At 37.8% G+C, this 16,968-nt stretch overlaps 1 protein-coding gene across 3 annotated transcripts in view; it reads left to right on the plus strand.

The window, feature by feature from the left end:
- The window catches only part of COL5A2 (collagen type V alpha 2 chain), a 174,246-nt gene that overhangs the window by 110,324 nt on the left and 46,954 nt on the right, over nt 1-16,968 (plus strand). For all 3 annotated transcript variants that reach the window (XM_026696925.2, XM_087919820.1, XM_087919821.1), the window contains exons 13-17: nt 3,557-3,610; nt 4,088-4,141; nt 7,397-7,441; nt 9,110-9,163; nt 9,787-9,831. In XM_026696925.2, coding sequence (XP_026552710.1) covers nt 3,557-3,610; nt 4,088-4,141; nt 7,397-7,441; nt 9,110-9,163; nt 9,787-9,831 — 252 coding nt within the window. The remainder of the gene's footprint in view (nt 1-3,556; nt 3,611-4,087; nt 4,142-7,396; nt 7,442-9,109; nt 9,164-9,786; nt 9,832-16,968) is intronic.

Genomic DNA, 16,968 nt, shown 5'->3' on the forward strand with positions numbered 1-16,968 from the left:
TTAGTCTTAAATGCGAAAAACGACATGTAAAAGAACAAAAGATGTATCAATCCATATCCATAGAGTTTCGATGGCAAACTGAATGTTAATGCAATGCACTCAGGAAATGCAGCTAAATAGACAAAGAATTTTCATATGGATAGTATCTGTGTGTGTCATAGTTGCTAGATAATACAGGACTTATACTGGTAGTCTTTGACTTACAACAATTCATTTAGTGATCATTCAAAGTTACAGTGGCACTGAAATAAGGGACTTTTCACGCTCACATCCATTGCAACGTCCCCATGGTTATGGGATCAAAATTTGGATGCTTGGCAACTGACTCATATTTATGACCATTGCACTGTCCCAGGGTCATATGATCCCCGTTTGCAACCTTCCCACAAGCAAAGTCAATGAGAAAGCCAGATTCACTTAGCAACTGTGTTGCTAACTTAACAACTGCAGTGATTCACTTAACAACTGTAGCAAGAAAGGTCATAAAAGGTTGCAAAACTCACCTAACAAATCTTTCACTTAACAACAGAAATTTTGGGCTCAGTTGTGATCAACCTGTAATTATATCAGGATGAGCCAGAAGTTTTCTCTGTTTCCTCTATCCTCTGTGAAGAGGATCAATAGTTACATTGCTGATTTCTGATCGGTATGAAAAAAAGCTTATCATACTAAGTATTATCATTAAACAAAATTACAGAAAAAATATTTGTTAGTAGATTCCAAAACATAAAAACATGAAACAAAACAACAAAAAATTTCAGAACAAACCAGTAGAAAAATTGCTACTAGGTGTCATTGTGCCAGTTTGGTCAGAAAACTTTTCTCTTTACTCTCATTGGAACAGTCAATGCAAAATTATTATTCTCTTCGATTCAAACTAAATAGATGATTTGCTATCCTGTGAAATATAATACAGTAGCATTTTTGAAAGAACCCTATGATAAAAAGGGTTTTAGGAGAAAGCTTTAAACAATTCTGGTTTAAGATTGCTGATTCAAAAATAGATTGTTTTGCAAGAAAACTTAAGAGAATTATGCATAATAGAACAAATTCCAAAGCTTTATTGATTATAAAGATGTATATTTCCTGACCAATCAGGCAAAACAACAGTGGCACATTTTCTCTCATTGTTTTGTATGTGCATTTAAATTTCAGAGTCAAATGAGAAATGCTTAAAATTGGCCTTAAAAACCACTCAGGATGTTTATACTGCTGTGCAGATAGTTCTGCACCATTAAGTTAGGAAACTCGCATAGTTTCAGGTTGCATGTAAGCTGCTTTCCTACTTTTGCAAGAGGGATCTTGGAGTCCTAGTAGACAACCACTTAAATGTAAGTCGGCAGTGTGCTGCAGCTGCCAAAAAAACCAACACAAACTGTGTGAACAGAAGGATGGAATCATGATCATGTGAAATGTCAGTATCCCTTTATAATGCCTTGGTAAGATTTGGAATACTACACCCAGTTTTGGTCACCACAACACACACAAAAAAAGATGTTGAGACTCTAGAAAGATTGCAGAGAAGAGCAACAAAGATGATTAGGGGACTGGAGGCCAAAACACAAGGAACGGTTGCAGGAATTGGGTATATCTAGTTTAATGAAAAGAAGGACTAGGGGTGACATGAGATCAGTGTTCCAATATCTATCCAATCTTTAATCAAAGAAGAAGAGGTCAACCTATTCTTCAAAGCACCTGAAGGCAAGACAAGAAGCAATGGCTGGAAACTAGTCAAGGAGAGGATCAGCCTAGAAATGAGAAATTTCCCAACAGTGAGAACAATTAACCAGTGGAAACCTTGCCTTCAGAAGTTGTGAGTGCTCCAACACTGGAGGTTTTTAAGAAGAGATTGGAGAACTATTTGCCTGAAATGGTATAGGGTCTCCTGCTTGAGCAGTGGGTTGGACTAGAAGACCTCCAAAGTCCCTTCCAACTCTGTTGTTCTGTTAAGCTAAAGAACAGCAACAGCTCAACGTATATTACTACAAAGCACAAAAACTCCAAGGCCCTGATAATTTTTTTCATGTTATGCTTTACAATTTATTTCATTTATTCATAAACTTAAATTAAAAAAAAAACCTCAGATACCAAAATCCTTTGAAAACTTGGACAAATAAGTAAACATTAAAAGAGGCAAATATTAATTTCAAGCCATTTCAAAGACCTGTAAAAGATAGGCTTGGGTTTCTGGTAAGTTTTGGAAGTCAGCATATCTGGTGAATGATCTCTGCCCTGGGGAAAAATGAACAGAAAAACTGAGACGCTAAAATCAGGCCATTTCAGTTTGGGCAATGCCTTTAGTTGCTTTCTGATTAGATCACAGGAGGGAAGAGATCGCCACTTACTAAATGATACTTTTTTTCCACAATCTTGAAGGACATATGTTCAATTCTGTAGCAACTAAAAGGCTTTCACAGGGTATTGTAGAACAAACGTGTCATTTCACATTTTTCCCTCTTTTTTGAGATTATTATCTGCTGCTTCCTTTGAAGCTTTTCAAAGTTATTTTTTATTTAAATATAAGCAGTGAAATTTGGATATAATTTTGCATCCTGAAGCTAAGATTTTGTAATGTAGAAAGCTCAGGTGTGCATTATATACTTATGCCAGAATGTTAATTTGTGGCCTCTACAAATAAAGAGGCACTTTATTTACCTTTTAAAGTTGGTTGCCTCCCTTTTTTTATTTAATCTGTGAGCCTCATTCTTTTATACCTTTCCAAGTACCTCAAATCTTCTCCCATCATTCAATTGTTCTATAATTTTTAGTTTCAGGGCATATGCAACTGTAGTATGTAACGTTTTCCGGTGTTTGTGTATCTCAATCCTCATACTTCAATTTTTTTACCTCTTCTTACACCAAGTATTTAATATTTTCCCATTTTCATCTCATAAAGGACCTAGTTTAAAAAAGAAGTTGGACTGGCCTTCCTCAATTGGTGTCACTTCCAGGATTCTGAAGGTTAAAATGTAATGGACTATATATTACCATCCTTGCATCTGGGAACTGCCTTTATAGTCTCCATTTTGAATTTCCTTGTCATCCACACATAGTCAAAAGAAGAAGAAAACAAATCTCTATTAAATGCTTCTTATGTACATTATGCAGTATGTAATTTGAGCTTAAATAGTATATACTTCCAGGGATAGAGGAGATTCCTTACTGCACAAATGTGTTGGACAATTAAATAATGTCATGGTTAGCTTGTTAGGCCACTGAGAACTACATTTATCCCTGCATACTTTTGTTACATGCAAAGCCTATACAGGGTTCAAATGACTATAGGCAACTTGCATGTGTGAATAGATAGGTGGTACAAGCATCTATAACACAGGTGTCCAACTCAATCGTGTCACGTAACGTATCAGTGTTTTTTGCCTTTGCAGAGCTGGGGTGGGTGTGGCCTGCGTGTGATGCATCAGGCCCATGGACCAACCAATTTGACAACCCTGATCTATACTGTGGGGACAGGAAGAGGACTTGACAGTAGTTTGACTTGAAATGAAGAAGCGTCTTGTGTCATTATATAATTGTGGATTTTCTCATTCTGCTTCAGGGAGCTCGAGGTTTTCCTGGTACACCAGGTCATCAAGGTCTAAAGGGCCCCAGAGTAAGTGTGAATATATCTTTTCCTAATGAAAGAATTGACGTGTATTTGGCAATTTCTTAAAAATATCTTTGCTTCTTTTTTCACTTTTTTTGGTGAATGTGGGTTCCAAATTATTTGTCTATTTTTTTTTTTACTGGGTATATATATATATATCTTTGGTTGTTCGGGTTTTCTCCCGCGTAAGATTCGAAGTATCTTGGCAACGTTTCGATGAAGTCTCATTCATCATCTTCAGGCTTCCGTCTTCGGCTCTTGCTTCTTCTGAGCCGAAGACAGAAGCCTGAAGATGATGAATGAGACTTCATCGAAACGTTGCCTAGATACTTCGAATCTTACGCTGGAGAAAACCCAAACAACCAAAGATCCACATACAAATACCCGTGAAAACCTCAGAATATATATATATATATATATATATATATATATATATATATATATATGCGCCACTGCAATTACTGATTTATATTTACATCACAGGGAGAGAAAGGACTTGATGGCCCTAAAGGTGAAATTGGAGCCCATGGATCCAAGGTAAAATTTTGTGGCTTTTTTGCCAGGTAGTAAAATAGTATTGTTCTATTGCTGCAACTTGTTATGAAATGCAATGTATACTTTTAGAGAAGTTATGGAAGAAACCTTCACATTATGATGCGTGATGTGTTTGCCAAAATATATGTCAAAAATAATAATTATTCAGAAATGGCATAAATCATACAATCAGTTAAGTTTGGAGCCAAAAAAAGAGACTCTGCTTTATCATGTGTTTCCCTGAAAATAATACTGGGTCTTATTTTTTTGGACCAAAAGACCCATTAGGTCTTATTTTTGGAGGAAGTCTTATTTTGTGGCTGCCCACCCACTCCCTCCCATCATCTGCTTGCCTGCAGCCACCATGGCTTGCACACCTTCCCAGGGCAGATACATTTTTTGCCCGGATGGAGAAATGGAGACTCAAAGCTTTGTCTGCTTGCAAATGAAATGCTTTGAAATGGAGCTAATCTTTCAGTTTCAAAGTGGCCATTTGCAAGTAGATGAAGCTTCGTCTCTCTCTGGGTGAAAAGTATACAGCGGAGGCAGAGGCATGGGAGTGAAACAGGCGATCCCAATGCACCCACTGCTTTCCAGTGTCGGGATCACCTGCTTCTCCCCCATCCCTCTGCCTCTGCCTGCTTCCAATGCTGCCATACAAGTCTCCAATGAGCCTGTCTCTCCCTCCCCACCTCTATCTCCACATTTGGACTTATCTGTGCTGCATCAAGGGGCTGATTGGCTGCTGCTGCTGGACATCATCAGCCCCTGAATGCTTGAAACCTCATCCCTGGGTTTATTTTGGGGTTAGGGCTTATATAAGGCCCACTCTAAAAAATCAGGCTAGGGCTTATTTTTGGCAGCAGGGCTTATGTTCAGGGAAACACTGTACTTACTTACTTATGCTGTAGTAAGGGTAGTTAGTTAGTTGAAAAATGGACAACTATATAGATCAGTGGTCGCAAACCGGTGGTCCACGGTCCACTGGTGGTCCGCAAGAAAATTTTGGTGGTCCACAGAGAAATGTCACCCCAAGAACACTCCCCAAAGCAATTAATCCAGGCTGCGTAGGAACACAAGGCTCCGCCTCCCACATGGCTTGCAGGAACCCTCCCCGCCCAAACTTGCCTACTAAGTTGCTATTTTTCCTCCCCCCCAACCATCAGCTGTTCTGCTGTGCCAGGAGATTTAGATTAGTTAGAAAGCAGGAAATTGTTGGATTTCTTGCTTTCTAGCTAATCTTTAGAACTTTGGCTCTGCTTTTAACCTTCCTTAGGACTGAAGCTTCTATTATTCAGTGCAGACTCAGATAGCCGATGATAGAAAGATAGATCTCTGAGTGAATCTGTGATTCTCTGAGCAACTCAATCTGCCTGTCTACTTTGCCTGATTTTGGGTAAAATTTGCTCTTTTTTATTAAAAAAAATCAATATTTACATAAATATTTATAATATTTACATACAAGCCATGACCAGCCAGTCACATGACCACCAAGCCACACCCACAAATTAGGCCATGCCCACAGAACCGGTTGTTAAGAAATTTGCATTCCACCCTGCCTCTCTCTGTGTGTGTGTGTGTGTGTGTGTGTGTGTGTGTGTGTGTGTATGAGGGAGAGAGGGAGAGAGAGAGGTTAGATCAGATCTCTCTCTGTCTCCCTCTGTCAGTCTCTGTCTCTGTCTCTCTCTGACAATGACAATATTGAACATTTGTCAGCCTTCAAGATTTTCTCCCTTTGCTTTGCATCTTTCGACTGTCATAAGTAATAGGGGGAGGAGGGGGAGAATGATTATGGGAAGTGAGCTGGAGGTGTTACAAACCAGAACTGTATAAACTGGGGGGAGTACATTCTTGCTTAGGTTTCTATCCTATGCTATGCGCAGCTGCAACCCTTTATCAAACTTTGTCAAGGTCAATGGACAGAAGCCCCATCACCACCTGGCGATGCCCACATGATGCTATACACAACTTTTAATTGGATGAGCCAATTGAACTCTTGGGGATGGGAACATTGCCATTACTTTGTATATGTGATTTACGCGCCATTTTCTCAGATTCAGAATTCTTTTGTTGCTACCACTTGATTTCCAGTAAAAGATATCTTTTCTCTAATTAATGGAGTCTAAGTATTTCTTTCTTGGATTTTGAATGGAGCACCAGCTGATTCCATTATTTATTCTATGCAATAGAAGGAGTTCTAGGAGACTTAAAATTTAGGAAATATTCACTTTTGCTGTCACTTTTGGTGTTTCATGGATGGATTTAAATAAGCTCAATGCATGCACCTTGTTGTTTTTTCCTGATGAAGAAAAAAGTTTTAGTGTGATAGGGTTCCTTTATCCTTGTGTTAATTTAACTACCTTCTTTAATCTAAAGCCAGAATAACTGTATGTTAAGAGTGTCATCAAAGTTTGCTTGTAGCTAGGTGACAAAAATATTGCAGAGAAACTCACATAAGGATGTTCTCTATTTTGCAAGGTTAGATGAAATTCACATATGAGAAATACTGGCACAATGAGTACACTCTAACTTTGCTTAATTTGGTCCTATAGTTCATGGACCAGATGTAGTGTTGAGAGCCATTTTCATCTGGTCCACAGTTGTCTAGCCTGTGGAATAACTAGGCTTTTAAAAAGTTTTCATTGGCAACAGTGGATACCTTTTAAAAATATAACCTTCTGTTTGGAGAGGATTGGGATGGAATAAATTCCTGAAAAGAAGAAACCATCCCTACTAAGATATTTAAATCTGTCCTCAAGAATCCCTCACTCTCACAAGACCGTGCAGTGTGTACAATACATTTCATGTATATATTTGAAGCTGTCATTGAAGGATCAGTAGAAGAAGAAGGAGGAGGAGAAGCTATCAAAATGATATGACAAAACCTCACAAATATCTGATACTTTGCTTGGAATAATTTCCAGCTATCTTATATTTAAAAGAATTTATATTTTACCAACAAATGAATTCAACACAAAAATAGTTTGTCACAAAAGTGACTGCCTGTGAAGGCTCCTGGATTGGGGCTGCAAAGCAGAAGTGGAAGCAGTATTCTCTGTCCCATAAATGGGTAGACCAGGTTGCCCTGATGGACCAGTCTCACTGGAAAAAAAAAACACTTCTATTTGGAATGTATATTAGATTTTAATTTCATTATTCAATGATGGATTGTTGCAAGATGTATATTTTTTGTTCTTTGCTTTGTTACTGAAATGTAGCAAGTTTGAATAAACTATTTTTTCCCCACTCAATGCATAGGGTGAATCAGGCCCATCAGGACAGATGGGTGCAGCAGGTCCTATGGTGAGTGTATCATATTCATTATTCACATTTATTTTCCTTTTTTCCACCTGTAGGTTTTTTTATTACTATATAAGTGTAGTTTTAGTCTAATTATTGAAGAAATATCTTAATCAATTTTATTTCTTCATTTAGCTGTCTTGTTTAGTTGCTCTTGATTTAGACCCCACAGTCATACATTTAGTTGGGATGGCAATCTATACCAGCTGCCAATCAAACTCAGAAGTAGTATTCAACAGGTTCTGATCAGTTCTGGAGAACCGGTAGTAGAAATTTTGAGTAGTTCCAAGAACTGACAAATACCACTGACAGTATCCTTCCTCTGCCATGCCCACTAAGCCATTCCCACAGAACCAATAGTAAATTTTTTTGAATCCCACTACTGATCAAAGTGTAAGAAAACTGAACAAAGGGGTGATATTTTTTTAAGGTGAAAAAAATTCCCACAGAAGCTATACTAGCAATTTGTTTCCTACAGAGACAATCAACCAGATTGAGCCTTGAAGTAGTAACTAAGAGAATGCAAGGAGATTTTTTAAAAAACAGCAACAACGAAGACAACATAACTTGTCTTCTTTAAGCCAGGGGAAGAACTTTTTTCTATGAATTCAAGTCAGCCATGACCATTGTTGCTGTAGGAAAATCAAATACATTATCTGGTCTGATGTTATGCTTCTATATTGTATTATAAGTTATAATGTATTATGTCTCTTCTGTCATCACTGACCTTAAATGATGATTGACTCTGCTTTTCCCTGTATCTGCTTGTTCTTTTACATTAATTGCAGAGGTGGTATTCAGCAGGTTCTGACCAGTTCTGGAGAACCGGTAGTAGAAATTTTGAGTAGTTTGGAGAACCGGCAAATACCACCTCTTGAGTGAAGATTTTACAGTGTCCTTCCCCTGCCACGCCCACCAATCCACACCCACAGAACCGGTAGTAAAAATATTTGAATCCCACCACTGATTAATTGTATTTAATAGAAACTGGATGTTATGATAGAATGATGATAGATTGTCTTACCCTTTAGGCACCTGCCTAATAATTAACAACAAATTGGAGATGCCATACTTGCTATACATTGCCTCAGAAGACTATTCTTAGTACAGGCAACTATTAAGCAATTTTCTTTGCATCACATACATACAGACCCCACACAAACAACTCACTCACTATTTGGGTATTCAGTATTTGCCTCCAGACCTTGTGGGTACACCATCACTGGAGGAGTACCTCCAGTGACTGGGCAGCCCATTTGTCTGGAGTGGGTCAAGATCTCCTGCTCAAGCAGGGAGTTGGACTAGAAGACCTCCAAGATCCCTTCCAACTCTTGTTATTCTGAATTCTTAGCTGCTTCTTTTATAGAGAAAAATGTATGACACAACATGTTTACTTCATAATGCAAGAGAAGAAAAGGGTTCTGTCTTATTTAAAATATATTTTAAATTCCACTTCCTTAACTGTTTGGGTGTGTGCCTGTATGTTTACCTAAGATTCATTGAACTTTTATTATTTTTATGCTGACTGCCCAGATAATATTTGTTTTGGGGTGGATAAAGGAAATTGTTGGTCAGTCATAACTAGAGTTGGGGAGAATTACAAGCAGATGATCTCCACTTCCTATTTAACTTTGGACTAATATCCTTTTCTTTTGGTATTATTGACTCCAGGGTCCCCGTGGGATGGCAGGAGAAAGAGGCCGAATTGGACCACAGGGCGTTCCAGTAAGTAACTGTTTTTGGTACAAAGCATAGATAAAACCAGTGTAATTGTTGAACAAGGGTGTTAAAGCATCCCCATTTAAGTATCTTTTTGCTTGCTGTTCACTTTAAACTTGCTGTTTATTGAGTTCTAGTTAAAAGCTAATTTTGGAAACACTCAGTTTTGGACAACTGCACTAGAAAGCAACTAAAAAGCATTGGTAATTTCTAATGGCTTTTTTAGACCCCTCATGTAGAAAGAAAATAGCAATTATCAATGCAGACCTATATGTTAGTAGCAGCTGAAAATAACCTGAAACATATTGAAGAAGAAGACTGCTACAGTTCTGTTCAAAACAAATACATTCCCCTGAAGTAGTTAAGAAAATAACAGGGAATGTCTTTTCTATGCCAAGTTATTTCCAAGGAAATGTTCTTACAACTTCAGTCTTCCTTGCAAGAAGACTTTATAATCAATGAGAAATCAATCTCTGTCTTGAGTTACATGTGCAGTAATGAAGCCACTCTGTTTCTAATAGAAACTAGTGGCAGATTTTTTTTGAAATCCCTTGTAGCAATCAATATCCCTTTGGAAATCATGTTCATATAATCAGACTTCTATCTTGTAACCATATTTTTCCCCTTAGGGGGCTCGTGGTTCACATGGCATGCCTGGGAAACCAGGACCAGCGGTAAGTATTTCTTTGGAATCCCCATTTTCTTTAAGTGATGTGACAGATATGCAATTCATAACATCATAATTTATTAAGATATTTTACAGAACCATGCCCTCAACAAAATAGTACTATCTACTATTGGACTTGGACTGCATATCACCTGGATTTCAGTATCCACTATGGTATTTACTGGGTGACATTGGGACAGTGACTCTCTCCCAGTGCAAAGAATCTTAAAGATTTGTGGTAGGAGAGCAGATAAAATCCTTCCTTCCTTCCTTCCTTCCTTCCTTCCTTCCTTCCTTCCTTCCTTCCTTCCTTCCTTCCTTCCTTCCTTCCTTCCTTCCTTCCTTCCTTCCCCAAAACATTAAATATGAGAAAATAAGTAAATAATTTAATAAATACTACTTTAACTAATAGTACCACAAATAACAACAACGTCAATGAATAATCACATCAAACCTTGGGGTGGGGGAATCACATCAAACCTTGGGGTGGGGGATCAATAGTACTGAACATGTTGGAGAACCCTGGCCTTTGCTTACTCCACTACCATCTGTAAACACATGGAAACATATCTCAGATGTCCTTTAAACAAAGCTTTTTCTATAGGTAATGGAGATTAGGTATGACGGTAAGACAGTTTGCAAAAAAGTTTAGAATTTTAAATTTATTTATTTTGTTCAGAAATGCAAAAAAGAAAGGAAAACTAAGTAACTGCCTTATTTCTTGCATAAACAAGACAACAAACAAGCTGCTAACTACATTTCATGGCAAAACAATTTCTAAGTGTGTTCAGTACTTGCAGAAATAGTATCTTAGGTAAAACAGTTAATGGGACTCCTTTGCAGGCATCAGGAACAGTTGACCAGCCAAATTCAGGTCAAAACCTGTAACATGTTCATTCACCTGGATTATTTATTTATTTACTTATTTGTGAAGAAGCTGAAAAAGAAAGAGCCAATTTGATGTAGTGGGTGAAAGTGCTGGCCTAGAAACTAGGAGACTGTGAGTTCTAGTCCAGTGCTAGGCATGAAAGATGGCTGGGTTCCTTAGAGCCAGTCATTATCTTTCTCAGTCCAAACCACCTCAAAGGGTGATTGTTGTGGGGAAAAGAGGAGGAGGAAGGAGTATCATGTACATTCACCATCTTCAGTTACTTATAAAGTAATAAAGGCAGGATAAAAAACTAATAAATAAATGAAAAGAGAAAGGATGTAGCCAATGAGACAAGAGATTTGAGGTTCTCATGCTTAGTTATTGACAAAGTGCCAATACTGTTGGCTATCCAATAGATGTACAAGAGTTAAGATTGAGGAAACATCCAGTTTACAATTCCCTACTTGCTTTCTGGAAATATTTAAACAAACTCAACTCATATAAACTGTTGGTTTTTTCTGATGGAGAAGAAATGCTTAGTGAAATGTACTTACTTTTCTCTTGTATTAATTCAACTAACTTCTTCACTCTAGATATATCCTCATAGACCAGATGTAACATTGAGGGCCATTTCCATCTGGCCCACAGCTGTCTAGTTGTCTAAAACAACTAGGCTTTTAAGAAGTTTTTATTGGCAGCAGTGGACAATTTTTAAAGCCATAATTACTGAGTGCAGGGAGACAGTTGGGAAAAAACACATCCCTGGGGAAGAAAGGAAGAAAGGACTATCCCTTCTCATGTATTGAAATTTCTCTTCAAGAGACACCCACCCCCACAAGGCAATTAAGCTTTCAAATGTGAGCCTCTCTCTATACTCAATTCTCTTTCCAAAATTGTCTCATCACGCCATAGTGAGGACTTCTCAGTCACTGCCAGTGGAGAATTCTAAAAAGCCTGATGAGCAAAGGAACCCTTTCTGCATGTGCATGTGTGTGGCTGAACATGGGTGCATTGTAAGTGTTGTCATCACTGCATTCTAAGGACCTGATCCATTTTAGATGTAATATGGAGTTCAGATTGAATTTCAGATAATTGGTAGAAAGCTTGCAAGTGAATGCAATGGAAGCTGCATTTATTTAAATTGTGGAACATTTCCAAGCAACCCCCCAGCAAGCACCAAACTTAGATCTTTCTTCCCTCCTTTCTGCCTTTCAAGTTAATATGTAGTGGATTATGTCCAGAATGTATTTGACCAGGTTCATGAATCAGTAATGTTAACTTAACAGCTATTATTTTATAGAATAGAATATTCTTTAGAATAGAGTGGAGTGGAGTAGAGTAGAATATTCTTTATTGGTCAAGTGTGATTGAACAGACAAGGAATTTGTCACTGATGCATAAGCTCTCAGTGTACATACAAATAACAAAGTAAGAAAGTCATAAACCACAAATCATAGTTACACTCATTAATCATAAGATACAAACAACAATTGATAAATCATAAGATAATAAGAGATAGTTTGTAACAGAATTTTAAATGGCAAAAAGAAGGAAATATATAGACTAAAAACATCACAAAAATTAAAATATGTGGATATGCACACATATACACATGGTTGATAATAATTAGCATTACATAATTCCAAATTAAATCTCCTTTCATCAGTCTCCAGAGTTGGCTGAAGCAGCCAGCCTGATAACCAGTGGGCAGAAATGTGCCATACATTATCACAAGATCAGGGGAAAAAACCTAAATATGTCGGATAGATTGAGTCATATTGTCACTGAACAATAATGCCAGTAGAAGACAGTGTACATTAATGCATGAATTACTGTTAAAATGAGACAATGATTGGGAAGTAAAAAATAATAATTGTTTGATTTCCTGTGGCTTTTCTCTGTTCAATCTTTTTTCTCTTTCCTGATCTTTTCCCAACAGAAAATCCAATGGCCACTGGGTTTGTTAAAATCTTCTTCTTAAAGCTCCTAAGGAATTCCCCCCCTAAAATTGACTTTTTGGTAAATCACTAGAAATCCTGGACTTTCCCTGGAAAGTGACAACTTGAAGATGAGTGGGCTTCAACTCCCTGAATTCTGCAGGAAGGAATTCTGGAAATTAAAGATAGACATTGTCAAATTGCCAAGATTGAAAAATATTCCCCTAGATCTACTGTATTTCTCCATTGTGCCTAAGTTGTGTCTAGGTATTTTGGTCATGGTAGCACCCATCGGTGAAAAATGGACTTTATTGTTAATATATAAAAAAGCATAATCAAACACGGCAGCCTATCTTTGCCATGAATGTTAGCTGGATGTATGATTCAGGTGGTTGAAACCAGAGGTGGTATTCAGCAGGTTCTGATCAGTTCTGGAGAACCGGTAGTGGAAATTTTGAGTAGTTCGGAATACCACCTCTGACTGACCCCACTCCTATCTATGCTCTGCCTTCTGAGTCCCAGCTGATTGGCTGGGTCTTCTTTTGTTGCCCTGTACAGGAAAATGGAGCTGGAAAGCAGGTTAGAGGGATGGGGAAGGAATGGGATTTTACAGTATCCTTCCCCTGGAGTGGGGTGGGAATGGGGATTTTACAGTATCCTTCCCTGCTACACCCTGCTACACCTACCAAGCCACACCATGCCCACCAAGCCATGCTCACAGAACCGGTAGTAAATTTTTTAAAAATCCCACCACTGATTGAAACATACAACTAAACATTGGCATTCAATGAGCCCTATCTTTAATCTTGCTTCAAAATGTATTCTTTTCGGTGTTGAAAGTGTGTAAATCTCAGTAGAAAAATGAAGGAGAATAAATTAAACCTCCCTTCTCTGGTAAGATGTTCTTGATCTAGATTAGGAATCTGTCCTGTCTATAGGCCACAGGGTTCAACTAATGCAGAGTATTTTATCTAATGTATAATTTGGCAACCGGTCGACTAAATTTGTTGTTTCTGTTTTTTCATTTGAGATTTCATTATTGTTGTTATTTCCCCAAATCTTTCTGCAACTCCCCTTTGTGTGTAGATTGGGTTCATTTGCCTCCAACTTTCTAAAAGAAGACTCAAATGGCTAATAACTTGAAAGAAGATGAGATTTTGCAGGGATGCTTTGAATAAAATTCAATGCAAGGCCAGAAACCACATAATTTTCCCGTTGTCAATCATTTCTGGAACAGATCATTCTTCTTATTAAGATTGCCAGGAGACACATCCTTTACCCCGGACAATATTTTATACTGGAATATGCATCTTGTTCTTCAATAAGAGCCGAATCAGCCAAGGAAAAGAAAAAGAAATCACAGGGGACTAGTGAACATTCGAAAGGATTTGGAAAACATTATAATTGCAGCACAACACTGTCCAGAGATTGCTTAAGCAATCTATCTATTCAGAATAACTAAACACATAAAAAGCATTATACAATTGGAAATCTTTCCACTATTTGGAAGCCGATTTCCTTAGCTAATTAGAGTCATATAACTTTGTTGTTTGTATCTCATGATTTATGTTGGTTGCCTTTATTTAGTATCCCATTATGATTTATGTTGTTTGTTTATTTAGTATCCTATGTTTATCAATGAGTGTTGTATCTTATGATTTATGATTATTGTATTTTATGATTATGATCACTTGTTGCTTGTATGGACACTGAGAGTTTATGCAATGGAGACATGCCACAATCCAAATCCTTAATCTCTACCCACCCCAACACCAAACAGCACTAGTTCAATTGGAGCAACACAAAAATCATTGGTCACACTACCACCCGCCATGCTTATGAATTCATATAAGCCTGGCACTCCACAAGCAATTCCATCAACAGACATGTTGACCTACAATCAGCCTACAAGCCCTCAGAATCCAGATCAACCGCACAATCAACCAGACACAGTACTGACCCTCAATCAACTCCCCTACCAGCAGTTCCCCTCCCAATGACACTGACTGGAGGTAATCTCCTTATCACAAGACCCATCACTAGACTCAATGATGACTCACAGCTGACCCATCACAAGACCTATTTTGATACACCCATAACTGAAGCCCTTATAAACAGAATCCCCTAAACTCTGCTGAAGATGTTATCTAGCCTGCTCATGAAACATTTGGAAACCAACCCACAAACTTAGAGAATGAACCTTCACCTTCACTCTACACCCGAGCTACAGATATTCGCCACTATTGCAATTCTTTTCTATTCTAAAAAAGGATATTTTTCTTTTCTGTGGAAGAAATGAATACTGGCAGAGACTCTCTCCAATATTTATATTCGAGTTAAAACTGGCTAGTATGATGTACATGTTTGATTATTGTCCATGGACTACATTGTCTTGGAAGTGATATATAGTAATAATAATGGAGGGTTGCGTAATGGAGGGTTGCTGGAATGCTGACATTCTGCTAATGTCTCTGATAGCTGATTCTTCATTCAGGACAACATGGAATGTGACATTTTGTGTTGTAACTCTGCTCTGATCTTTGGATGGAACTTTTAGCTGCTTTGCAAGCATTGAACAGTACTAAAGATTTGTTCTGTCTTTCTGCAACTTGACTTTCACTGACTATGCACCATGAAATTCAAAGTCACCAAGTTTGTTTTGAGGAAGTGAAATATTTAAAGAGAACTGTCAATCCAATTCTGTCTCCCTTTAACTTTTATAGGGAATGTATGAGTATCCTCAGGTCAGAAATGGGTAACATTTTCATTGAATTCTTTTTTCACATTTCTTTATCATATATATATAGAATATATACGTGTGTGTGTGTATTTCAATGTGGGAAAAAGTGAAACTGACAGATGTCTCAGCTGACTCCGCTCCCAATTTTGAAGATTCCGTACTTCAAACACAGGCCACTGAGTTTAATAGTTTCAGTTTAGTAAGCAGTAATAGTAGAGCTCCATTAAAGCATGTTATTAGAGTAGAAGACAAACATATTTATGTGTTGCTCTGTTGCTGCCAAAAGTGTTTTGTCTAAAGTGAATCAAAATTAGAAGAACAACAGCATCAAAAGAATACCACTTGGGTTAAATTGGATGTAGTATGCCTGGCCTTTAAACCATTAACTGGCATGAAGAGCAGATTAGGACTTTATCATAGGAAAGGGAGATTTGCTCTGCAAATCCAGATTAGAATACTCTCTTTCCCTGTAACCACATAGAGGAATTATTTGGTACCAACGTAGACTTTTGGCCATTTGCAGAAAGCATTCATCATCATTTTTCAGTGTTGCTTAAAAACATGGCATGGCCAAGGAACAAAACTGCTCAACATAAAATCCTAATATACCTCTCCTGCACCAGCTCTTGGTTAAAGGGAAAAAAACAAAAAAAAACAGCTTTAGCTTTGAGCCTTGGTGACATGGTGGTTGGAAAGCGGTATTGCAGGCTGATTCTGCTGACTGCTGACTGCTGACTGCCAGCAGTTCGGCAGTTTGATCCTGACTGGCTCATGGTTGACTCCACCTTCCATGATTGGTAAAATGAGGAACCAGATTGTTGGGAGTAATATGCTGACACTGTAAACCACGTAGAGAGGGCTGTAAAGCACTGTGAAGTGGTATATAAGTAAGTGCTGTTGCTATTGCTTTATACTATCAAACTAATTTCCCCTGCAGGATTTTCTCCCTTATTATTCAGAGTAACTCATACATCTAATTCTTTCTTAATTCTTTGAAACTTGCGTTATAATCTCTGCCTTTTTGGATTTCACTGTCTTGAGATTAGTCCAGTTATATGGCCTTCACTTTTATTAGTAGTAGTAGTATTTTACACAGAAGTGACTATTTGTTATACTGAAGTGGAAAGCATTAATGTTCAAAATCTAAATTGTCATTTGTTGTCATCCTGAGAGAAAGGATCGGGGATCTGCCATTTTTCACTTTCTTCTACAACCATTAAAAAAATAATATCACATTTTTCTGTTCTTCCCATAACTGAATTGGTGAATTTTGTCATGTTCTTTTACAGAAATTAACAGGAAAAATGCTTACTTTCTATATCACCCAAGCTGCAGGGGTGGGATTCTACTGGTTGGGACTCGTTCTATATAACTGGTTGTTATGATTCTGCAAAGAAGAAGAAGAAGAAGCAGAGAAGAAGAAGAAGAAGAAGAAGAAGAAGAAGAAGAAGAAGAAGAAGAAGAAGAAGAAGAAGAAGAAGAAGAAGAAGAAGAAGAAGAAGAAGAAGAAGAAGAAGAAGAAGAAGAAGAAGAAACAACGCCCACCCAGTCACATGGCCATGGCTACCTAGCCACGCCTACCTAGCCATGCCTGCA

This window comes from Pseudonaja textilis, chromosome 1, assembly GCF_049901715.1.
Source record: "Pseudonaja textilis isolate UNSWEBS1 chromosome 1, rPseTex1.2, whole genome shotgun sequence".
Lineage (NCBI taxonomy): Eukaryota > Metazoa > Chordata > Lepidosauria > Squamata > Elapidae > Pseudonaja > Pseudonaja textilis.